Source organism: Dendrobates tinctorius, unplaced genomic scaffold (genome assembly GCF_039654945.1).
Source record: "Dendrobates tinctorius isolate UK_male_01 unplaced genomic scaffold, ASM3965494v1 ptg000445l, whole genome shotgun sequence".
Taxonomy (NCBI): domain Eukaryota; kingdom Metazoa; phylum Chordata; class Amphibia; order Anura; family Dendrobatidae; genus Dendrobates; species Dendrobates tinctorius.
Window position 1 is genome coordinate 858,382 of NW_027362107.1, and position 25,733 is coordinate 884,114.

General features: G+C 52.2%; 1 protein-coding gene and 1 long non-coding RNA gene across 8 annotated transcripts in view; both read left to right on the forward strand.

Annotated features, from left to right (window-relative positions):
- The window catches only part of ABCC8 (ATP binding cassette subfamily C member 8), a 280,298-nt gene extending 260,466 nt beyond the window's left edge, over nt 1-19,832 (forward strand). For 3 of the 5 annotated variants that reach the window (XM_073564298.1, XM_073564299.1, XM_073564300.1), the window contains 11 exons: nt 4,284-4,376; nt 5,693-5,795; nt 5,891-5,995; nt 15,222-15,342; nt 15,412-15,542; nt 15,614-15,692; nt 15,858-15,966; nt 16,046-16,149; nt 18,295-18,428; nt 18,801-18,863; nt 19,593-19,832. In XM_073564298.1, the coding sequence (XP_073420399.1) occupies nt 4,284-4,376; nt 5,693-5,795; nt 5,891-5,995; nt 15,222-15,342; nt 15,412-15,542; nt 15,614-15,692; nt 15,858-15,966; nt 16,046-16,149; nt 18,295-18,428; nt 18,801-18,863; nt 19,593-19,730 (1,180 nt within the window). In that variant the 3' untranslated portion in view covers nt 19,731-19,832. Of the gene's footprint in view, nt 1-4,283; nt 4,377-5,692; nt 5,796-5,890; nt 5,996-15,221; nt 15,343-15,411; nt 15,543-15,608; nt 15,693-15,857; nt 15,967-16,045; nt 16,150-18,294; nt 18,429-18,800; nt 18,864-19,592 lie in introns of those variants that run through there. The other 2 variants (XR_012227546.1, XR_012227547.1) reach the window with 2 other exon arrangements.
- On the forward strand, nt 7,984-15,215 carry LOC141077391 (uncharacterized). 3 transcript variants are annotated; one of them, XR_012227549.1, is made up of 5 exons: nt 7,984-8,426; nt 10,671-11,650; nt 12,806-12,837; nt 14,191-14,811; nt 14,844-15,215. It is a non-coding gene; the product is annotated as an uncharacterized lncRNA (long non-coding RNA). The 3 variants fall into 3 exon arrangements; XR_012227550.1 differs by lacking the exon at nt 7,984-8,426 and having other exon boundaries at nt 10,479-11,291; nt 11,324-11,650; XR_012227548.1 differs by lacking the exon at nt 7,984-8,426 and having other exon boundaries at nt 10,479-11,650.
- Nucleotides 19,833-25,733: the final 5,901 nt, after the last annotated feature.

The window sequence follows — 25,733 nt, forward strand, 5'->3', positions numbered from 1 at the left end:
CCGGTCTCCGCATATATCAGGCGTCCGCTCTATTCTGAGGGCGCCTGATGATTGTTTGTGACTTGCAGCACCCATCGGCCCTACCTTCTTCTGTGTACCCAGCCTATCCTTACTGTTCCTTTGTCTGCCCTGTTCCTGCTCCGTGTCTGTCTGCCTGTCCCCTTCCTGTGGTCCTCGCCGTACCTTTCCTGTAGGCTTCCAGCCATTTCCTTCTGCCCTCCACCTCGCTACTCCTGCTCTGTCTGCCAGTCCTCCGAGTCGTCCCTGCTGGCTCCGGCTGTCGCGGTTCCGCCCCCTGCGGTCCTGCCCCTAACGATCCCTGTACAGGGGTCGGTCTTCACCAGGTGTGCTCGGCCCAGGGGCTCCGGATCCGCGATCCAGAGGGTCCACTCTTGGACGTATTAGCCAGAGGCGTCACAGTTGGTATAGAATATTCTAGCATTATAGAAAAGATAGTCTTGTCCCTGGAGCGTGAAGGGGAGGCCTAGAGCCGAGTGTTACATGATTGAGAGGCCGTACCGCTAAGACCTTCTCACCTCGCGCCTATTAAAGGGGTTTTCCCACGAACAAAAGTTGATTTTAATCAATAGATCTTGGAATAGTAATAATTTCCAAAATTGGATGATAAATAAAATGTCCCTGTGCTGAGATAATCTTATACATGTGCCCCCAATGTGTAATGTCTGTGTCTGACTGAACAGGAACATGGTCTAATCACACCACATCTCCTGGGCAGGGGGGACAGAAAAGAGCAAACAGACAGGACAGCAGGGGATCACAGCTACTGGGCAGGGGGGGACAGAAAAGAGCATACAGACAGGACAGCAGGGGATCATAGCTACTAGGCAGGGGGGACAGAAAAGAGCATACAGACAGGACAGCAGGGGATCACAGCTACTGGGCTGGGGGGACAGAAAAGAGCATACAGACAGGACAGCGGGGGATCACAGCCACTGGGCGGGGGGGGGAGAGCATACAGAAAGGACAGCAGGGGATCACAGCTACTGGGCTGGGGGGACAGAAAAGAGCATACAGACAGGACAACGGGGGATCACAGCCACTGGTCAGGGGGGTCAGAAAAGAGCATACAGACCGGACAGCGGGGGATCACAGCTACTGGGCAGGGAAGGAGGAAAATAGTATACAGACAGGACAGTAGGGGATCACAGCTGCTGGGCAGGGGGAAGGAAAAGAGCATACAGACAGGACAGCAGGGGATCACAGCTACTGGGCAGGGGGGACAGAAAAAAGCATACAGGCAGGACAGCGGGGGATCACAGCTACTGGGCAGGGGAGGAGGAAAATAGTTTACAGACAGGACAGCAGGGGATCACAGCTACTGGGCAGGAGGGGACAGAAAAGAGCATACAGACAGGACAGCGGGGGATCACAGCTACTGGGCAGGGGGGGACAGAAAAGAGCATACAGACAGAACAGCAGGGGATCACAGCTACTGGGCGGGGGGAGAGTATACAGACATTACAGTGGGGGATCACAGCTACTGAGCAGGGGAGGAGGAAAAGAATATACAGACAGGACAGCAGGGGATCACAGCTACTGGGCAGGGGAGGAGGAAAATAGTATGCAGAAAAGACAGTGGGGAACACAGCTGCTGGGCAGGGGAGGAGGAAAGTAGTATGCAGACAGGACAGTGGGGAATCACAGCTGCTGGGCAGGGGAGGAGGAAAATAGTATGTAGACAGGACAGTGGGGGATCACAGCTGCTGCGCAGGGGAAGAGGAAAATAGTATGCAGACAGGACAGTGGGGGATCACAGCTGCTGGGCAGGGGCGGTGGAAAATAGTATGCAGACAGGATAGTGGAGGATCACAGCTGCTGAGCACAGGCGGTGGAAAAGAGTATACAGATATTACAGCTGGGATCACATCTCCTGTGGAGGGGGAGGAAAAAGAGTATGCAGACATTGCAGTGGGGGAACACAGCTGCTGAACAGGGGAGGAGGAAAATAGTTTGCAGACAGGACAGTGGGGATCACAGCTGCTGGGCAGGGCAGGAAAAGAGTATACAGACATTACAGCTGGGGATCACATCTCCTGGGCATGGGGGGAGAAAAATAGTATGCAGACAGGACAGCAGGGGATCACAGCTGCTGGGCAGGGGAGGAAAAGAGTATATAGACAGGACAGCGGAGGATCATATCTCCTGGGAAGGGGAGGAAAAGAGTATACAGACAGGACAGTGGGGGATCACAGCTGCTGGGCAGGGGAGGAAAATAGTATACAGACAGGACAGTGGGGATCACAGCTGCTGGGCAGGAGAGGAAAATAGTATACAGACAGGATACTATTGCTGCTGTCCTGTCTGTATATTCTTTTGGTTCCCCCCTGCCAAGTAGATGTGGAATGATCAGACGATGTTCCTGATCAGCTGCTGGGCGGGGGGAGGAAAAGAGCATACAGACAGGACAGTGGAGGATCACAGCTACTGGGCAGGGGAGGAGGAAAATAGTATACAGACAGGACAGTGGGGGATCACAGCTGCTGGGCAGCGGCGGTGGAAAATAGTATGCAGACAGGACAGTGGGGATTACAGCTGCTTGGCAGGGGCGGTGGAAAAGAGTATGCAGACAGGACAGTGGGGGATCACAGCTGCTGGGCAGGGGCGGTGGAAAATAGTATACAGATATTACAGCTGGGATCACATCTCCTGTGGAGGGGGGAGGAAAAAGAGTATGCAGACATTACAGTGGGGGAACACAGCTGCTGGACAGGGGAGGAGGAAAATAGTTTGCAGACAGGACAGTGGGGATCACAGCTGCTGGGCAGGGGCGGTTGGAAAGAGTATACAGACATTACAGCTGGGGATCACATCTCCTGGGCAGGGGGGGAGAAAAATAGTATGCAGACAGGACAGCAGGGGATCACAGCTGCTGGGCAGGGGAGGAAACGAGTATACAGACAGGACAGCGGAGGATCATATCTCCTGGGCAGGGGAGGAAAAGAGTATACAGACAGGACAGTGGGGGATCACAGCTGCTGGGCAGGGGAGGAAAATAGTATGCAGACAGGACAGCAGGGGATCACAGCTGCTGGGCAGGGGAGGAAAAGAGTATACAGACAGGACAGCGGAGGATCACATCTCCTGGGCAGGGGAGGAAAAGAGTATACAGACCGGACAGTGGGGGATCACAGCTACTGGGCAGGGGAGGAGGAAAATAGTATACAGACAGGACAGTGGGGGATCACAGCTGCTGAGCAGGGGCGGTGGAAAATAGTATGCAGACAGGACAGTGGGGATTACAGCTGCTTGGCAGGGGCGGTGGAAAAGAGTATGCAGACAGGGCAGTGGGGATCACAGCTGCTGGGCAGGAGAGGAAAACAGTATACAGACAGGATACTATTGCTGTTGTCCGGTCTGTATATTCTTTTGGTTCCCCCCTGGCAAGGAGATGTGGAATGATCAGACCATGTTCCTGATCAGCTGCTGGGCGGGGGAGGAAAAGAGCATACAGACAGGACAGTGGGGAATCACAGCTGCTGGGTAGGGGAGGAAAAGAGCATACAGACATTACAGCTGGGGATCACATCTCCTGGGCAGGGGACGAGGCAAAGAGTATACAGACCTTACAGCTGGGGATCACAACTGATTCTTTCTGTGAGATAAAACATTTCCCTGCCTGTTTTTAAACAATGCCTTACTTCAAAGAAATGATCATTTGTGATCCCTACTGTCCTGTCTGTGTACTCTTTTTTTCGTTCCCCCCTGCCCCCTGATGTGGTATGATTAGACCATGTTTCCTGTATGGTCAGACACAGACATTACACAGCAGGGTCACATTTATAAGATTATTTCAGCACAGGAACATTTTATGTAAGCACCCAAATGTGAAAATTATTATTATTCCAAGATCTATTGATTAAAATCAATTTTTGTTTGTTGCGAAAACTCCTTTAGGCTTTGTGCCCACGTTGCGTTTTTTTTAAGCGTTTTTGAAGCATTTGTGCCGGATCAGACGCTGCAGGAACACTTAAAAGAAGCTTCCCATTCAATTTAATGCATTTTTGGCTTTTTGTGCCAATGCATGCGTTTTTAAACGCTCAGAAAACGCTTAGCGGCTGAAAACACAGCATGCTCATTATTTTCTGCATAGGTCCGCGTTTTTAGATGTTTCCAAGCTTTCCAGAAACCGTGCGGAAAAAAACGCATCAAAAACGCGCGGAAATAAAACGCATGGTTTCTGGGAAGGAGTCCGGTTTTCTGAGCGTTTAAAAACGCTAACGTGGGCACATAGCCTTAATGTGTTGTCCTTACTGCGGCTCCAGGGATCTACAGCAGCTGGAGGACAGTACGCAGCTTCCCCTGCTGGCACACTTCTCTGAGACGGTGGAAGGACTGACTACCATACGAGCCTTCAGGTACTGTCTGGGTCATGTGATGATTCCAAGCGATGCAGTGTCTGGGTCCTGTTTGTTTCTGGGTGATGCATTGTCTAGAGGTGGTGCACGTCCATTTGATGCTCTGTCTGGGTGACGTGATGTCCGGATTATGTGGTATCTGGTGGATGCCCTGTCCAGATGACGTGGAGTTCAGGTTTAAAATGTGTCCAAGTGATGTTGTGTCCAGGTCACGTGCTATCCAGGTTGAGTTCCTGTCTGGGTGATGTGCTGTCAATGTTGAGTTCATGTCTAGGTGATGTGCTGTCCAGGTGACGTGCTGTCCATGTTGAGTTCATGTCTGGGTGATGTGTTGTCCATGTTGAGTTCATGTCTGGGTGATGTGCTGTCCATGTTGAGTTCATGTCTGGGTGATGTGTTGTCCTGGTGACATGTGGTCCATGTTGAGTTCATGTCTGGGTGATGTGTTGTCCAGGTGAAGTGTGGTCCATGTTGAGTTTATGTCTGGGTGATGTGTTGTCCAGGTGACATGTGGTCCATGTTGAGTTCATGTCTGGGTGATGTGTTGTCCAGGTGACGTGCCGTCCATGTTGAGTTCATGCCTGGGTGATGTGATGTCCAGGTAACGTACGGTCCATGTTGAGTTCATGTCTAGGTGATGTGCTGTCCAGGTGACGTGCTGTCCATGTTGAGTTCATGTCTGGGTGATGTGTTGTCCATGTTGAGTTCAAGTCTGGGTGATGTGCTGTCCATGTTGAGTTCATGTCTGGGTGATGTGTTGTCCTGGTGAAGTGTGGTCCATGTTGAGTTTATGTCTGGGTGATGTGTTGTCCAGGTGACATGTGGTCCATGTTGAGTTCATGTCTGGGTGATGTGTTGTCCAGGTGACGTGCCGTCCATGTTGAGTTCATGCCTGGGTGATGTGATGTCCAGGTAACGTACGGTCCATGTGGAGTTCATGTTTGGGTGATGTGCTGTCCAGGTGACGTACGGTCCATGTTGAGTTCATGTGTGGGTGATGTGCTGTCCAGGTGACGTGCCGTCCATGTTGAGTTCATGCCTGGGTGATGTGATGTCCAGGTAACGTACGGTCCATGTGGAGTTCATGTTTGGGTGATGTGCTGTCCAGGTGACGTACGGTCCATGTTGAGTTCATGTCTGGGTGATGTGCCGTCCTGGTGGCGTGCCGTCCATGCTGAGTTCATGTCTGGGTGATGTGCTGTCCTGGTGACATATGGTCCATGCTGAGTTCATGTCTGGGTGATGTACTGTCCAGGTGGCATGGTGTCCGGGTTCAGTATGTGCCAGGTAACATGGTGGATCTATGATTTTTGCAGGTACGAGATCCGATTCCGGCAGAAGCTTCTAGAACTCACAGACTCCAATAACATTGCTTCTCTGTTCCTCACAGCGGCCAACCGATGGCTAGAGGTGCGAATGGTAAGTGACATGAGGGATGATGAGGTGTCGGCAGCAGTGATGGGAAGCTTATTGTGCATCAGTGCTTATATCTCTCCCACTTCTTCTGCTTGTAGGAATACATTGGTGCATGCGTGGTGCTGGTCGCTGCCGTTGCCTCCATCACAAATGCTCTGCTGCCATCAGGTCAGGTCGGGCTCGGACTCACTTATGCTCTGATGGTAAGCAAACAATTATATTATAGATGTTGGGTGATGAGTATTGGGGCGGGGTGGTCCCCCATGACCTTACAGACAGGACGGCTTCCACTGCTAGAGGTGTACGAATACATTGACCACATTGCTTGGGTGTCCTGGAAGCCTGGAGACTGTGCCTGGTGCTGCAGCATGTCGCAGGCCAAGTGTAATCTCACCCTGCAGGGAGGAACAGAGATTATTCGTTGGCAAAGGGAACCTGTCAGCTTTTCATGCTTCTTGGGGTTAGGGTCGCAGGGACTCTGGCAGTCTCTGTGAAGGAACTATGCCATAGTGAGAAAACATTGATTTAAAAAGTGCTTAGTATGAAGGTCCCAGGAGAAAACTGTCGACCAAGTTGGTGGGCAGGGAGAAGCCAGAAGGGAGCTGCCGGCGGGACACCTCCACCTGCGTCCAGCATTTGATAAAAAGATGCTGACCATCACCGCTCCTTGCAGCTCCTTATCCCACACTGACCCAGTCCTCAATGGTCTCTGTTCACTTGAGCAACCTGCGATGTGCTGGAAATGGGGCAAATTACTACTAAGCCGCTCACTGACCACATCGTGGCCTGCCTCCACCAATGATTGGCTCAGATGCTATTTATGCTGTGCTGTGGGGTAAGGAAGCAGACGACAGGTGAGAACGGGTCTGACAGGAAGCAGACGACAGGTGAGAACGGGTCTGACAGGAAGCAGAGGACAGGTGAGAACGGGTCATGATTGGAGGCTGATGACAGATGGGAATAGGTGGACAGGAAGCAGAGGACAAATAAGAATGGGTCAGAGCAGAAGCAGAGGACAGGTGAGAATAAGTCGGACAGGAAGCAGAGGACAGGTAAGAACAGACAGACAGGAAGCAGAGGACAGGTGAGAACAGGTCGTATAGGAAGCAGAGGACAGGTGAGAACAGGTCCAACAGGAAGCAGAAGACAGGTGAGAACAGGTCGGACAGGAAGCAGAGGACAGGTGAGAACAGGTCGGACAGGAAGCAGAGGACAGGTGAGAACAGGTCGGACAGGAAGCAGAGGACATGTGAGAATAAGTCGGACAGGAAGCAGAGGACAGGTGAGAATAGGTCAGACAGGAAGCAGAGGACATGTGAGAATAAGTCGGACAGGAAGCAGAGGACAGGTGAGAACAGGTCGGACAGGAAGCAGAGGACAGGTGAGAACAGGTCGGACAGGAAGCAGAGGACAGGTGAGAACAGGTCGGACAGGAAGCAGAGGACAGGTGAGAATAAGTCGGACAGGAAGCAGAGGACAGGTGAGAATAGGTCAGACAGGAAGCAGAGGACAGGTGAGAACAGGTCGGACAGGAAGCAGAGGACAGGTGAGAACAGGTCGGACAGGAAGCAGAGGACATGTGAGAATAAGTCGGACAGGAAGCAGAGGACAGGTGAGAATAGGTCAGACAGGAAGCAGAGGACATGTGAGAATAAGTTGGACAGGAAGCAGAGGACAGGTGAGAATAGGTCAGACAGGAAGCAGAGGACAGGTGAGAACAGGTCGGACAGGAAGCAGAGGACAGGTGAGAACAGGTCGGACAGGAAGCAGAGGACAGGTGAGAACAGGTCGGACAGGAAGCAGAGGACAGGTGAGAACAGGTCGGACAGGAAGCAGAGGACAGGTGAGAATAAGTCGGACAGGAAGCAGAGGACAGGTGAGAATAGGTCAGACAGGAAGCAGAGGACAGGTGAGAACAGGTCGGACAGGAAGCAGAGGACAGGTGAGAACAGGTCGGACAGGAAGCAGAGGACATGTGAGAATAAGTCGGACAGGAAGCAGAGGACAGGTGAGAATAGGTCAGACAGGAAGCAGAGGACATGTGAGAATAAGTCGGACAGGAAGCAGAGGACAGGTGAGAACAGGTCGGACAGGAAGCAGAGGACAGGTGAGAACAGGTCGGACAGGAAGCAGAGGACATGTGAGAATAAGTCGGACAGGAAGCAGAGGACAGGTGAGAATAGGTCAGACAGGAAGCAGAGGACATGTGAGAATAAGTCGGACAGGAAGCAGAGGACAGGTGAGAACAGGTCGGACAGGAAGCAGAGGACAGGTGAGAACAGGTCGGACAGGAAGCAGAGGACAGGTGAGAACAGGTCAGACAGGAAGCAGACGACAGGTGAGAACGGGTCTGACGGGAAGCAGAGGACAGGTGAGAACGGGTCTGACAGGAAGCAGAGGACAGGTGAGAACGGGTCTGACAGGAAGCAGACGACAGGTGAGAACGGGTCTGACAGGAAGCAGAGGACAGGTGAGAACGGGTCATGATTGGAGGCTGATGACAGATGGGAATAGGTGGACAGGAAGCAGAGGACAAATAAGAATGGGTCAGAGCAGAAGCAGAGGACAGGTGAGAATAAGTCGGACAGGAAGCAGAGGACAGGTAAGAACAGACAGACAGGAAGCAGAGGACAGGTGAGAACAGGTCGGACAGGAAGCAGAGGATAGGTGAGAACATGTCCAACAGGAAGCAGAAGACAGGTGAGAACAGGTCGGACAGGAAGCAGAGGACAGGTGAGAACAGGTCGGACAGGAAGCAGAGGACAGGTGAGAATATGTCAGACAGGAGGCAGAGGACAGGTGAGAACAGGTCGGACAGGAAGCAGAGGACAGGTGAGAACAGGTCGGACAGGAAGCAGAGGACAGGTGAGAACAGGTCGGACAGGAAGCAGAGGACATGTGAGAATAAGTCGGACAGGAAGCAGAGGACAGGTGAGAATAGGTCAGACAGGAAGCAGAGGACATGTGAGAATAAGTCGGACAGGAAGCAGAGGACATGTGAGAACAGGTCGGACAGGAAGCAGAGGACAGGTGAGAACAGGTCGGACAGGAAGCAGAGGACAGGTGAGAACAGGTCGGACAGGAAGCAGAGGACAGGTGAGAACAGGTCGGACAGGAAGCAGAGGACAGGTGAGAACAGGTCGGACAGGAAGCAGAGGACATGTGAGAATAAGTCGGACAGGAAGCAGAGGACAGGTGAGAATAGGTCAGACAGGAAGCAGAGGACAGGTGAGAACAGGTCGGACAGGAAGCAGAGGACAGGTGAGAACAGGTCGGACAGGAAGCAGAGGACAGGTGAGAACAGGTCGGACAGGAAGCAGAGGACATGTGAGAATAAGTCGGACAGGAAGCAGAGGACAGGTGAGAATAGGTCAGACAGGAAGCAGAGGACATGTGAGAATAAGTCGGACAGGAAGCAGAGGACAGGTGAGAACAGGTCGGACAGGAAGCAGAGGACAGGTGAGAACAGGTCGGACAGGAAGCAGAGGACAGGTGAGAACAGGTCGGACAGGAAGCAGAGGACAGGTGAGAACAGGTCGGACAGGAAGCAGAGGACAGGTGAGAACAGGTCGGACAGGAAGCAGAGGACATGTGAGAATAAGTCGGACAGGAAGCAGAGGACAGGTGAGAATAGGTCAGACAGGAAGCAGAGGACATGTGAGAATAAGTCGGACAGGAAGCAGAGGACATGTGAGAACAGGTCGGACAGGAAGCAGAGGACAGGTGAGAACAGGTCGGACAGGAAGCAGAGGACAGGTGAGAACAGGTCGGACAGGAAGCAGAGGACAGGTGAGAACAGGTCGGACAGGAAGCAGAGGACAGGTGAGAACAGGTCGGACAGGAAGCAGAGGACATGTGAGAATAAGTCGGACAGGAAGCAGAGGACAGGTGAGAATAGGTCAGACAGGAAGCAGAGGACAGGTGAGAACAGGTCGGACAGGAAGCAGAGGACAGGTGAGAACAGGTCGGACAGGAAGCAGAGGACAGGTGAGAACAGGTCGGACAGGAAGCAGAGGACATGTGAGAATAAGTCGGACAGGAAGCAGAGGACAGGTGAGAATAGGTCAGACAGGAAGCAGAGGACATGTGAGAATAAGTCGGACAGGAAGCAGAGGACAGGTGAGAACAGGTCGGACAGGAAGCAGAGGACAGGTGAGAACAGGTCGGACAGGAAGCAGAGGACATGTGAGAATAAGTCGGACAGGAAGCAGAGGACAGGTGAGAATAGGTCAGACAGGAAGCAGAGGACATGTGAGAATAAGTCGGACAGGAAGCAGAGGACAGGTGAGAACAGGTCGGACAGGAAGCAGAGGACAGGTGAGAACAGGTCGGACAGGAAGCAGAGGACATGTGAGAATAAGTCGGACAGGAAGCAGAGGACAGGTGAGAACAGGTCGGACAGGAAGCAGAGGACAGGTGAGAACAGGTCGGACAGGAAGCAGAGGACATGTGAGAATAAGTCGGACAGGAAGCAGAGGACAGGTGAGAATAGGTCAGACAGGAAGCAGAGGACATGTGAGAATAAGTCGGACAGGAAGCAGAGGACAGGTGAGAACAGGTCAGACAGGAAGCAGAGGACAGGTGAGAATAGGTCAGACAGGAAGCAGAGGACATGTGACAATAAGTCGGACAGGAAGCAGAGGACAGGTGAGAATAGGTCAGACAGGAAGCAGAGGACAGGTGAGAACAGGTCGGACAGGAAGCAGAGGACAGGTGAGAACAGGTCGGACAGGAAGCAGAGGACAGGTAAGAACGGGTCATGATTGGAGGCAGAGCACAGATGGGAACAGGTGGACAGGAAGCAGAGGACAAATAAGAATGGGTCAGAGCAGAAACAGAGGACAGGTGACAAAAAGTCGGACATGAAGCAGAGGACAGGTAAGAACAGACAGACAGGAAGCAGAGGACAGGTGAGAACAGGTCGGACAGGAAGCAGAGGACAGGTGAGAACAGGTCGGACAGGAAGCAGAGGACAGGTAAGAACGGGTCATGATTGGAGGCAGAGCACAGATGGGAATAGGTGGACAGGAAGCAGAGGACAAATAAGAATGGGTCAGAGCAGAAACAGAGGACAGGTGACAAAAAGTCGGACATGAAGCAGAGGACAGGTAAGAACAGACAGACAGGAAGCAGAGGACAGGTGAGAACAGGTCGTATAGGAAGCAGAGGATAGGTGAGAACGGGTCCAACAGGAAGCAGAGGACAGGTGAGAATAGGTCAGACAGGAAGCAGAGGACAGGTGAGAACAGATGGACAGGAAGCAGAGGACAGGTGAGAACAGACGGACAGGAAGCAGACGACAGGTGAGAACAGACGGACAGGAAGCAGAGGACAGGTGAGAACGGGTCATGATTGGAGGCAGAGGACAGATGGGAACAGGTGGACAGGAAGCAGAGGACAAATAAGAATGGGTCAGAGCTGAAGCAGAGGACAGGTGAGAATAAGTCAGACAGGAAGCAGAGGACAGGTGAGAACAGACAGACAGGAAGCAGAGGACAGGTGAGAACAGACGGACAGGAAGCAGAGGACAGGTGAGAATAGGTCGTATAGGAAGCAGAGGATAGGTGAGAACAGACGGACAGGAAGCAGAGGACAGGTGAGAATAGGTCGTATAGGAAGCAGAGGATAGGTGAGAACAGACGGACAGGAAGCAGAGGACAGGTGAGAACAGGTCGGACAGGAAGCAGAGGACAGGTGAGAACGGGTCATGATTGGAGGCAGAGGACAGATGGGAACAGGTGGACGGGAAGCAGAGGACAAATAACAATGGGTCAGAGCAGAAGCAGAGGACAGGTGAGAATAAGTCGGACAGGAAGCAGAGGACAGGTAAGAACAGACAGACAGGAAGCAGAGGACAGGTGAGAACAGGTCGGACAGGAAGCAGAGGATAGGTGAGAACATGTCCAACAGGAAGCAGAAGACAGGTGAGAACAGGTCGGACAGGAAGCAGAGGACAGGTGAGAACAGGTCGGACAGGAAGCAGAGGACAGGTGAGAATATGTCAGACAGGAGGCAGAGGACAGGTGAGAACAGGTCGGACAGGAAGCAGAGGACAGGTGAGAACAGGTCGGACAGGAAGCAGAGGACATGTGAGAATAAGTCGGACAGGAAGCAGAGGACAGGTGAGAATAGGTCAGACAGGAAGCAGAGGACATGTGAGAATAAGTCGGACAGGAAGCAGAGGACAGGTGAGAACAGGTCGGACAGGAAGCAGAGGACAGGTGAGAACAGGTCGGACAGGAAGCAGAGGACAGGTGAGAACAGGTCGGACAGGAAGCAGAGGACAGGTGAGAATAAGTCGGACAGGAAGCAGAGGACAGGTGAGAATAGGTCAGACAGGAAGCAGAGGACAGGTGAGAACAGGTCGGACAGGAAGCAGAGGACAGGTGAGAACAGGTCGGACAGGAAGCAGAGGACAGGTGAGAACAGGTCGGACAGGAAGCAGAGGACAGGTGAGAATAAGTCGGACAGGAAGCAGAGGACAGGTGAGAATAGGTCAGACAGGAAGCAGAGGACAGGTGAGAACAGGTCGGACAGGAAGCAGAGGACAGGTGAGAACAGGTCGGACAGGAAGCAGAGGACATGTGAGAATAAGTCGGACAGGAAGCAGAGGACAGGTGAGAATAGGTCAGACAGGAAGCAGAGGACATGTGAGAATAAGTCGGACAGGAAGCAGAGGACAGGTGAGAACAGGTCGGACAGGAAGCAGAGGACAGGTGAGAACAGGTCGGACAGGAAGCAGAGGACAGGTGAGAACGGGTCTGACGGGAAGCAGAGGACAGGTGAGAACGGGTCTGACAGGAAGCAGAGGACAGGTGAGAACGGGTCTGACAGGAAGCAGACGACAGGTGAGAACGGGTCTGACAGGAAGCAGAGGACAGGTGAGAACGGGTCATGATTGGAGGCTGATGACAGATGGGAATAGGTGGACAGGAAGCAGAGGACAAATAAGAATGGGTCAGAGCAGAAGCAGAGGACAGGTGAGAATAAGTCGGACAGGAAGCAGAGGACAGGTAAGAACAGACAGACAGGAAGCAGAGGACAGGTGAGAACAGGTCGGACAGGAAGCAGAGGATAGGTGAGAACATGTCCAACAGGAAGCAGAAGACAGGTGAGAACAGGTCGGACAGGAAGCAGAGGACAGGTGAGAACAGGTCGGACAGGAAGCAGAGGACAGGTGAGAATATGTCAGACAGGAGGCAGAGGACAGGTGAGAACAGGTCGGACAGGAAGCAGAGGACAGGTGAGAACAGGTCGGACAGGAAGCAGAGGACAGGTGAGAACAGGTCGGACAGGAAGCAGAGGACATGTGAGAATAAGTCGGACAGGAAGCAGAGGACAGGTGAGAATAGGTCAGACAGGAAGCAGAGGACATGTGAGAATAAGTCGGACAGGAAGCAGAGGACATGTGAGAACAGGTCGGACAGGAAGCAGAGGACAGGTGAGAACAGGTCGGACAGGAAGCAGAGGACAGGTGAGAACAGGTCGGACAGGAAGCAGAGGACAGGTGAGAACAGGTCGGACAGGAAGCAGAGGACAGGTGAGAACAGGTCGGACAGGAAGCAGAGGACATGTGAGAATAAGTCGGACAGGAAGCAGAGGACAGGTGAGAATAGGTCAGACAGGAAGCAGAGGACAGGTGAGAACAGGTCGGACAGGAAGCAGAGGACAGGTGAGAACAGGTCGGACAGGAAGCAGAGGACAGGTGAGAACAGGTCGGACAGGAAGCAGAGGACATGTGAGAATAAGTCGGACAGGAAGCAGAGGACAGGTGAGAATAGGTCAGACAGGAAGCAGAGGACATGTGAGAATAAGTCGGACAGGAAGCAGAGGACAGGTGAGAACAGGTCGGACAGGAAGCAGAGGACAGGTGAGAACAGGTCGGACAGGAAGCAGAGGACATGTGAGAATAAGTCGGACAGGAAGCAGAGGACAGGTGAGAATAGGTCAGACAGGAAGCAGAGGACATGTGAGAATAAGTCGGACAGGAAGCAGAGGACAGGTGAGAACAGGTCGGACAGGAAGCAGAGGACAGGTGAGAACAGGTCGGACAGGAAGCAGAGGACAGGTGAGAACAGGTCAGACAGGAAGCAGAGGACAGGTGAGAATAGGTCAGACAGGAAGCAGAGGACATGTGACAATAAGTCGGACAGGAAGCAGAGGACAGGTGAGAATAGGTCAGACAGGAAGCAGAGGACAGGTGAGAACAGGTCGGACAGGAAGCAGAGGACAGGTGAGAACAGGTCGGACAGGAAGCAGAGGACAGGTGAGAACGGGTCATGATTGGAGGCAGAGCACAGATGGGAACAGGTGGACAGGAAGCAGAGGACAAATAAGAATGGGTCAGAGCAGAAACAGAGGACAGGTGACAAAAAGTCGGACATGAAGCAGAGGACAGGTAAGAACAGACAGACAGGAAGCAGAGGACAGGTGAGAACAGGTCGGACAGGAAGCAGAGGACAGGTGAGAACAGGTCGGACAGGAAGCAGAGGACAGGTAAGAACGGGTCATGATTGGAGGCAGAGCACAGATGGGAATAGGTGGACAGGAAGCAGAGGACAAATAAGAATGGGTCAGAGCAGAAACAGAGGACAGGTGACAAAAAGTCGGACATGAAGCAGAGGACAGGTAAGAACAGACAGACAGGAAGCAGAGGACAGGTGAGAACAGGTCGTATAGGAAGCAGAGGATAGGTGAGAACGGGTCCAACAGGAAGCAGAGGACAGGTGAGAATAGGTCAGACAGGAAGCAGAGGACAGGTGAGAACAGATGGACAGGAAGCAGAGGACAGGTGAGAACAGACGGACAGGAAGCAGACGACAGGTGAGAACAGACGGACAGGAAGCAGAGGACAGGTGAGAACGGGTCATGATTGGAGGCAGAGGACAGATGGGAACAGGTGGACAGGAAGCAGAGGACAAATAAGAATGGGTCAGAGCTGAAGCAGAGGACAGGTGAGAATAAGTCAGACAGGAAGCAGAGGACAGGTGAGAACAGACAGACAGGAAGCAGAGGACAGGTGAGAACAGACGGACAGGAAGCAGAGGACAGGTGAGAATAGGTCGTATAGGAAGCAGAGGATAGGTGAGAACAGACGGACAGGAAGCAGAGGACAGGTGAGAACAGGTCGGACAGGAAGCAGAGGACAGGTGAGAACGGGTCATGATTGGAGGCAGAGGACAGATGGGAACAGGTGGACGGGAAGCAGAGGACAAATAACAATGGGTCAGAGCAGAAGCAGAGGACAGGTGAGAATAAGTCGGACAGGAAGCAGAGGACAGGTGAGAACTGTTTGTGGTTGGAGGCAGAGGACAGGTGAGAACGTATCAGAACTTCATTGTTATCTGGGCAGCATCTCTGGATTTGGCCTCGTCTTGGACGATGAGATTAGTCACAGTGCTGTCAGGGTCATATATGTCATGTACACAGGTCTCCAACTACCTGAACTGGATGGTGCGTAACCTCTCCGACATGGAGATTCAGCTGGGAGCCGTGAAGAGGATTAACAGCCTCCTGAAGACCGAACCGGAGAATTACAAGGGTCTTCTATGTGAGTGAGCCCCGCAATCACTGACCTCTCATGACCCATCATAAATAATTAATGAGCCTCCTCCCACAGCCGCCATCCAGATCCCACAGAACTGGCCAGACAGCGGTGAGATCCAGATCCAAAACCTGAGCGTGCGCTATGACAGCTCCCTGAAACCCGTCCTGAAGCACGTGAACGCCCACATCTCCCCAGGGCAGAAGGTGGGATGTGCCTGATGGGAGTAGTAGTCATCCCGTCCCTTGGAGACTCATCCATCTCTCTTTCAGAACAGATCGGCATTTGTGGGAGAACTGGCAGCGGCAAATCCTCCTTCTCGCTGGCGTTTTTCCGGATGGTCGACACTTTTCAGGGTTAGAACTAATATTCAGGAAGTTTGAAGTTTGATCAGTGACGTTATCACCGGGGTTGGGCCTGACAACCTTTCACACATGATATACTGGCTGGTTGTCAGCAGCTGATCATATGGTCCTGTATATTAGGACCGGACGGTTTCATCTGTTTTATTTTTGTTTCAGGACGGATTATAATTGATGGAATAGATATCGCTAAATTGCCGCTGCAGACGCTGCGCTCTCGCCTGTCCATCATTCTCCAGGACCCAATATTATTCAGCGGGAGCATAAGGTACTCAGCTGCCACTCATCAGAGTACTGTTCTCTGGTATCAGCTCTGACATCTCACCTGATTCTCCTCTTTTCTGCAGGTTTAATCTCGACCCTGAGAGCAAATGCACGGACTGCATGTTGTGGGAGGCGCTGGAGATCGCCCAACTCAAACATGTGGTGAAAGCACTGCCCGGAGGCCTGGGTGAGATGCCATGTATTATACCAATGATGTACTGCACCGTCACAGCGACTGCTCCCTCCCACCAACGGCACGGAAACTCCCTCCACCAGTGTCACAGCAGCTCCTTCTTCTTCCCGGCATTGTCACTACAGTCCTTCTCTCTCCTGACACTGTGTCGGCGGCTCCTTTTCCCTCCCTCCCTCCACTGTCACAATGGTTCCTTCTCCTTCCCGACACTGTCACTGCGGTTGTTTTCCCTCCCTCTCAGCACTGTCATAACGGTTCCTTCTCTCTCCTAGCACTGTCACAAAGGTTCATTCTCCCTCCCGGCACTGTCTCAGAGGCTCCTTTTCCCTCCCGACACTGTCATGACAGTTCCTTTTCCCTCCCTCCCGGCACTGTCTCGGAGGCTCCTTTTCCCTCCCTCCCGGCACTGTCTCGGAGGCTCCTTTTCCCTCCTTCCCGGCACTGTCTCGGAGGCTCCTTTTCCCTCCCTCCCGGCACTGTCTCGGAGGCTCCTTTTCCCTCCCTCCTGGCACTGTCTCGGAAGCTCCTTTTCCCTCCCTCCCGGCAGAGTCTCGGAAGCTCCTTTTCCCTCCCTCCCGGCAGAGTCTCGGAAGCTCCTTTTACCTCCCTCCCGGCACAGTCTCGGAAGCTCCTTTTCCCTCCCTCTTGGCACTGTCTGGGAGGCTCCTTTTCCCTCCCTCCCGGCACTGTCTCGGAAGCTCCTTTTCCCTCCCTCCCGGCACAGTCTCGGAGGCTCCTTTTCCCTCCCTCCCGGCACTGTCTCGGAAGCTCCTTTTCCCTCCCTCCCGGCACAGTCTCGGAGGCTTCTTTTCCCTCCCTCCCGCCACTGTCTCGGAAGCTCCTTTTCCCTCCCTCCCGGCACTGTCTCGGAAGCTCCTTTTCCCTCCCTCCCGGCACTGTCTCGGAAGCTCCTTTTCCCTCCCTCCCGGCACAGTCTCGGAGGCTTCTTTTCCCTCCCTCTCGCCACTGTCTCGGAAGCTCCTTTTCCCTCCCTCCCGGCACAGTCTCGGAAGCTCCTTTTCCCTCCCTCCCGGCACTGTCTCGGAAGCTCCTTTTCCCTCCCTCCCGGCACAGTCTCGGAGGCTTCTTTTCCCTCCCTCTCGCCACTGTCTCGGAAGCTCCTTTTCCCTCCCTCCCGGCACAGTCTCGGAAGCTCCTTTTCCCTCCCTCCCGGCACTGTCTCGGAAGCTCCTTTTCCCTCCCTCCCGGCACAGTCTCGGAGGCTTCTTTTCCCTCCCTCTCGCCACTGTCTCGGAAGCTCCTTTTCCCTCCCTCCCGGCACAGTCTCGGAAGCTCCTTTTCCCTCCCTCCCGGCACAGTCTCGGAAGCTCCTTTTCCCTCCCTCCCGGCACAGTCTCGGAAGCTCCTTTTCCCTCCCTCCCGGCACTGTCTCGGAAGCTCCTTTTCCCTCCCTCCCGGCACAGTCTCGGAAGCTCCTTTTCCCTCCCTCCCGGCACTGTCTCGGAAGCTCCTTTTCCCTCCCTCCCGGCACTGTCTCGGAAGCTCCTTTTCCCTCCCTCCCGGCACAGTCTCGGAGGCTTCTTTTCCCTCCCTCTCGCCACTGTCTCGGAAGCTCCTTTTCCCTCCCTCCCGGCACAGTCTCGGAAGCTCCTTTTCCCTCCCTCCCGGCACTGTCTCGGAAGCTCCTTTTCCCTCCCTCCCGGCACAGTCTCGGAGGCTTCTTTTCCCTCCCTCTCGCCACTGTCTCGGAAGCTCCTTTTCCCTCCCTCCCGGCACAGTCTCGGAAGCTCCTTTTCCCTCCCTCCCGGCACAGTCTCGGAAGCTCCTTTTCCCTCCCTCCCGGCACTGTCTCGGAAGCTCCTTTTCCCTCCCTCCCGGCACAGTCTCGGAGGCTTCTTTTCCCTCCCTCCCGCCACTGTCTCGGAAGCTCCTTTTCCCTCCCTCCCGGCACAGTCTCGGAAGCTCCTTTTCCCTCCCTCCCGGCACTGTCTCGGAAGCTCCTTTTCCCTCCCTCTCGGCACTGTCTCAGCGGCTCCTTTTCCCTCCCGGCACTGTCGCGACGTCGCATTCTCCTCCCTGTAACTCCTCTTTCCTGCCCATGATGGTCATGGCAGCTCCCCCACCCAAATGGCAAGGGTATCTCCATGTTCATCAGTAATTCTTTGCCTCTTTTTACAGGTGCCGTGGTCACAGAAGGAGGAGAGAACTTCAGCGTGGGTCAGCGGCAGCTCTTCTGTCTGGCCAGAGCTTTTGTCCGGAAAAGCAGCATATTAATCATGGATGAAGCTACAGCATCGATAGACATGGCCACCGTATGTCTGACAAACAGGGCTGCCAAAAGGAGTCCCCCGAGCCTCTCTCATGTCATATCGTTGTGACCGGCTGTAATCACAGGGCCATTATCTGGGGGGATCTGCCAGATCCAACACCCCCCCTAGTACCCCACTGCATGGTGTGGTGGGACGTCTTCGGTTGCAATGTGAGGGGATGTAATATTACAGTAATGCGATTTGGGGGTTGGAGGTGCTGTGTCATGGCGGCACCACCATCTGTACGGTCTCCCCTGGATTAACCCTCTCACTTCTTTTGCTGACTTGGATGCAGGATGTGAGCTCCTTGTCCCCCAGATCACTGTGACTGGTGTGAGGGTCTTTGGTGTCCTGGTAATGTTTCTCTTCCCTCAGGAGAACATCCTGCAGAAGGTGGTGATGACGGCATTTCAGGAGCGAACAGTGGTCACTATCGCGGTATGTAAGAGGGTTCAGCAGTGTCAGGGAGGGAATGTGACTGCAGCGCTCACTGCCTGATAACAGAAGGGGTCCTGACCTCCTGCTCACACAACTGTGGGCTTATTACAATGGAAGGATGCAGAGCAGAGGCTTGTGCTGCTGATACATTGTAACAAACCCTCAGCTGTATGAGCAGCACCTAACCAGGAGGAGCTTTCAAACAATAAATTCTCATTGTAAGCAAGCAGTGATCCTGAAAATAGTGCGGAATGGAAACATGAAGTCTATTGGCAATCTGCAAAGTTGTCCATGGTGTGAACAGTAATTTACATAGGACTGCAGCTTCCCCCACAGTGTCTGTGCTGGAAAATCACAGCTGTGGGACACAGATACGTGATGACTCTGCTCTTCCTCTATCCTCCGTGTCGGCTCAGGGGGATGTGTATAGTCCTCTTCTCACGCCGAACCCTCTCCCCCTGGAGAATGCGCTTCTCGTGCACACTCTCTCCTTGGAACCGTCTTTTTGCACCGTGTTGTCCTCTCTCCCTGGAGCAGTCTCTTTTTGCTCCGCACTCTCCCTCCCTGGAGAATGCGGTTCTCATGCACACTCTCTCCTCGGAACCGTCTTTTTGCACCGTACTCTCTCTCCCCCCAGCGCAGGCCCCACCATACCGCACATTCTGCCCCGAGGCCGGCTCCCTCGTGCGGCACCATCTCTGGTTCTCACCTGTTGTTGTTCTCCTGCAGCATCGGGTGCACACCATCCTGAACGCAGATCTGGTGATCGTCATGAAGAGAGGCGCCATTATGGAGTACGACAAGCCAGAGGTTCTGCTGGAGCGCGAGGACAGCATGTTCACCTCCTACGTACAAGCCGATAAATAAGAGGAAACTTCCAGAAGTGCACTTCTCACGTCTCCTCATTTTCTAATTGTGTAAATGATCTGTAAATATAGAGATTTTCATAATAAAGGTCTGCACATGGAGGCCGAGGCGTCTGCAGTCGTCTTCCCTGGGGCACAGAGTTGTCCATGGCAGGTACCTTTGGGGGCAATCTGATGTCAGGATCTCCTAGATCCTGTGAGTGAATGTGGGTCACCTCGAAATCTGCCGGATGTGATGGACTCGGCTTCTGCTGAGCCCATCTTCCTTTTTAGAGTGGACCCTCTGGGCCGTGGCACCCACCTACCTAGGGCGAGCTGACCTAGTGAGAACCCACCCCCTGTACAGGGAGTGTCAGGGGCAAGACCAAGGGGGTGAGCCACCACGACTGCTGGGACCAGACGGCCGGCTCAGGGGACACTACGGGAGTGTGACGACCAGGGACAGGCAGGAAACAAGACAAGAGGTATCTTCATTAAGATCTTCAGGATCACATTCAGTGTAAAAACGTGAGAACAAGCAAAACGTGCAAAGTGTGTGCGTGGGCACGCCAAGGTCCATAGCATGGTACGTGCCATGTGGCACACCTAGGTACAGGTAAAGGCACGATGGCATCGGACTCCGGACCGCTGGCAACGATCTACATGATCAAGGCATCAGGCTGCGGACATCAGGCCGCAGTCATCCAGCTTACGATCTCTGGCAGCGATCGGCAGGTTCCGGGCATCAGGCAGGCAAACCAGGGTTCAGGCAAGGAGGCACTTCAGATATCCAGGCATGGTGCATGTTAGGGAACACGCCAAGGTCCAAGGCTAGGTGCGTGTGTAGGGGACACGCCAGGGTTCACAAAACGAGACGGTGCGTGTGTAGAGACACGCCAAAGCACAAGGTAACGAGGCAGAGTCCTGCACATGCAGAGAGGCACGCCAGGGTCAGGCGAGGCAGAGTCCTACGCGTGCAGAGAGGCACTCCAGGGTCAGGCGAGGCAGAGTCCTGCGCGTGCAGAGAGGCACGCCAGTGTCAGGCGAGGCAGAGTCCTGCACGTGCAGAGAGGCACGCCAGGGTCAGGGTTCCAGGACAGGGTTAGGGCCTGTGCGTGCCAGAGGGCACGACAGGGGACATGGCAAGGCCTGCGTGTACTTTTACAGAAGCACGGGGAGGTATGCCATGGGCAGGCGAGGGCCTGCGTGTGCTTTAGAGAGCACGCAGAGCACAGTGCAGAAACAGCGTGAAGTGCAAGGGAGCACAGAGGGCACGGCTGGGGCACTGGCTAGCTGATCGGGCTGTGGCACTGACAGACGGGCAAGACTCCAGCGAACCCGACTGAGGCATGGCAGGCAACACAGCTGGCACTGACCGACGAGCACGGCTGAGGCACAAGCAGGCGGGCACGGCTGAGGCACAAACAGGAGGCTAGGAAGGTCAGGCGTATGCAAAGAGCACACGAAGCAGCAAGGGAAGACAAGAAACAAGACAGAGCTTAGGCAGTGTACGGAACCAGGTACGGAAGCATAGGCAGAAACACGGAATCAGGTCAGAGCAAGAACAGAGCTAGCAGCGGAGCGTAGGCCGAAGCCCAGAGCCGGGCCAAGGGAGAACCTTGGGACTAGCCTGGAAACGTGCAAGAGAGCACAATAGGAAAGAGTCTAGCAGCGGAGCGTAGGCGAAGCCCAGAGCTGGGCCAAGGCAGAGCCTTGGGACTAGACATGGAAAGGAGAACAAAAGGAAAGAAAGGAGGGATGGTGCGTGTGCCAGGGAGCACTACAGAGCACCATAGGAGAGAGCGAGGCAGAGCAAGCAAAGACTGAGACCATAGGGAGGAACAAGGCAGAGCAAGGCAAGGTACGAAACAAGGCATAGCGAAAACAGGCAAGGCAGAGAATAACGGAAGAACTACAAGTCCAAGCAGGACAAGGACGAACATGGCACAACGACAAACATAAGACGAGGCACGGGACAAGAGATGGAGTACGAGCACGGAGCGTGTGCAGCCATGCAGGGAAGCAACACAATACTCAGGCCCTGAGCATAGGAAGGGGCGGTCTAATATAGGGCATAGCACCTCCTCTTCCGGGTCAGGACCAGGGAAGCACTTCCTAGTTCAGATGCTCCAGGATCACAGAGTGCAGTCACATGATCAGGGTTTCAGACATGACGAGATGATCACAGAACCAGACAGTGCAGGATCCTAGGAAGGACACATGATCAGGGATTCTAGACATGATGAGATGATTGCAGAACCAGACAGTGCAGGATCTTAGGAAACATCACATGATCAAGGTTTCAGACATGACGAGATGATCACAGAACCAGACAGTGCAGGATCCTAGGAAAGACACATGATCAGGGATTCTAGACATGACGAGATGATTGCAGAGCCAGACAGTGCAGGATCCTAGGAAAGGTCACATGATCAGGGTTTCAGACATGACGAGATGATTGCAGAACTAGACAGTGCAGGATCTTAGGAAACGTCACATGATCAAGGTTTCAGACATGACGAGATGATTGCAGAACCAGACAGTGCAGGATCCTAGGAAACATCACATGATCAGAGTTTCAGACATGACGAGATGATTGCACAACCAGACAGTGCAGGATCTTAGGAAACGTCACATGATCAAGGTTTCAGACATGACAAGATGATTGCAGAACCAGACAGTGCAGGATCCTAGGAAAGACACATGATCAGGGATTCTAGACATGACGAGATCACAGAAGGCAAAGCAGAAACGCAGGCATCTTGCAGCTCAGCAGACATGAGGTGAGTGTGCACACTGCTCTAGGGAACAAGCAGGATAGCAGACATGAGATGCGCGTGCACATCGCTCCAGGGTCATGAGGCAAAACAGACATGGCAGACATAACAGACATGGCGAGCATGACACCGGATACATCTCCAGAGCTGTAAACTAAGGTTATAATGCACCGTGTGATCACAAATGGCTGATGACGTGAGAATCCTGGGATTCCACAGAGCAGGGAGTGGGTGAATCGGCGACTGGTGGTGATGGTGGAGGTGGCGGTGCGTTTCTCTCCACCATCATTGTGTCCCATTAGTTGTCCTGCCGCAGTAAAGTGTTTCTAGTTGGACACTTGTTCTATGGGGTCCTGAACATTCCTCTGAACTAATATAAAATCCACCCGGAGAGACGACGCCAACACCGTGTTATAATAGGTCACTGCTGGTCAGAGGGGACCATGATGGACCATGATGATCAATCATGGTCTCCTCTGATCATTGACCTGCCAATCACTGTCACCTCTAATTATCAGTCATTGACCTGGGAAAGTGACTGACAGGTCTGTGACTGACTATTGGCGGGAGGTCTTCACTGATCTTCACTGGCCGGGATTTCATGTCTCCTTTTTCTGCGACAGTTGATTTCTCCCTGAAACACTGGAAGAAGGAACGACTTGGAAGAAAAAAAGGTTAAAATATCAGGAGTATTATCTCAGTGTCTCCATTTAGAGGTCATTATTGGTGGGACATTCTTAGAAAGGCATCATCAGAGGGTCAACAGAAGACCAATGACGGGCGAGGGACAGGAACACCCAAATAGCATTGTGCTAAACTATCAGCTTATCCCCTGAGCTCCGGCTCCTGGAATCACACAGTGAAAATAACTTATAATAGATATAACAAGCCACATATCACGCAGATCGTTATTTCAGCATTGATGTCTATCACATTACAGTGAGCCTTGTGATATATCGGTCCTCGGGAAATATAGCACAGCTTGTTAGCTCACGCAGATCATTATATCAGCCGGCTCATCGTAACGTTCCACGTGATATAACAAGCTGTCTGATATAGCGAGCTGTGTCAGTCCACCATTTTACACTGAGAGATAACTTTACCTAATTCACTTGCTGCTGTCACATCTTCACCATTGAGCACACGTGTCTTATGTGATGAAATTTCCCAAATCAGTAATTATCCAGTAGCCGTGCACACAGGTACCACAGCAATACCACAGTCTGTGCGTGGTTGAAAAACCCAATGCTTCTACCAAAAATATACAATGTGCCCCAATCCACTAGAACCAGAGTCTTCTGGTACAGGACATATCACACACGTTAATACAGTATATCAGTTATAGGATATAAGATATATATAAAATAGGACAACAGCACAAGAACCAACATCAGAACATAAATACATCACCAGAACCACTATCAGTATATGAATACATTTTCCAAACCTTCATCAGTACATGAATACATCACCAGAACATGAATACATCACCAGAACTATCAATAGTACATGAATACATCACCAGAACTATCAATAGTACATGAATACATCACCAGAACATGAATACATCACCAGAAGCATCATCACATGAATACATCACCAGAACTATCAATAGTACATGAATACATCACCAGAACTATCAATAGTGCATGAATACATCACCAGAACATGAATACATCACCAGAACGATCAATAGTACATGAATACATCACCAGAACATGAATACATCACCAGAAGCATCGTCACATGAATACATCACCAGAACTATCAATAGTACATGAATACATCACCAGTACTGTAGTGCGCTCTTTGGCCTTTTCCATTTCAGTACTTTCCTCCGGCCTCAGCTGGGGAGAGAAAAGTGAGCCTGCGCAGGAGCACAATGGAGGATACTGTGTGAATGATGTAGTTCGCGTTTTTCACGTGACATTAATGGGAGAAGGAAGAATCGATGCAATAATGATGTGCACATCTAATACATGAATAAGTATATAATTTTATTGATACAAAAGGAACACAAATAAGAGTAATAAAATCACTTAAAACATGCAACAATACAAAACCATACCGCTGCCCAAATAGTATATAACCGACTAGTACAACAAAATGTTAAAATAGTCAAAAGCAACTAAGGAAATGAGTTTGAAATAACCAGAATCCATCTACCCTCAATGAGCTCAGATAACCGGTCGTATGAACGCAGCGCCCAGTGACAATCGGGGTATGATGAAGACCTATAGGGCAAATACCTGAATAATAAAAATGAGAGAGACCCAAGCTGCTAATAGAGGAATATGTTGTAATAAACACAAGCTACAACCCTAGGCGTTCCCAGGGAGGAGCAATAGAGAACCCGCTTTTCACATGAAGCAAGGAAGGAGGATAGTTATCACAAAGAGAGAGGAAAACCTGGTGACCGGTTCCCTTTAAGTGGCCAATGCTGAGGATGTTACAGTGACCGCTGATCCACGCTTTTCCTTGTCACCGGGAGTTATGCTGGGAACGGGTCGGCCATGTCTATCAGCACTTTGAATTGCACCTTAGTCCAGATGTTGTGGATGTCCTGAGACAGGAAGACGAGGTTCCCAGCCATACTCTGTAACGGAGATTTCCCAGAAGACTCTGAAACGGAATTGTTAGCGAATTCAGACAAAGCAATACCAGCCAATTACCTTCATGGTATTTGGAGAAAATTCTTAAACATTGCGCTATGGGCTGATTGATTCTCTCAGTCTGTCCATTATTTTGAAGGTGATAAGCTGAGAAGTCCAAGGATATTTTTAAGATCTTGCAACGCTTTCTCCATGGTCTCCCAGCTCATCACAGAGACAACATGAGCTGGGAAACCATGGACCTGAAAACTTTATTTAAAAGCATTTGTGTCAGTCGCAGAACCGAGGGAAGCCCCGATAAGGGAACAAACCGGACACCATGGAAAAGTGGTCAGTTACGACCCTGGTAGTACTGAGCCCCTGCCCCTCAGTAAGATAAGTAAGAAGTCCTTGTAATCTCCAGATCAAGGTACTTGAGGAACCCAAAGGTGACTGAGAGGTGCCTGATGTGAGGGCTTAAACTGCACACTCTTGATTATGTTTCATTCCTTGATGTCTTGTCTCCATTTAGGCCACCAATTGACATAAAGGAAAGGAGTTTAGCAGATTGGTTGAAAACCACAGAGCAGGGGAAGAATGGGCCAAGATAAAACGTTGAAGTTCCTTTTAGTTGAATAATCCAAACAGAACAAATGG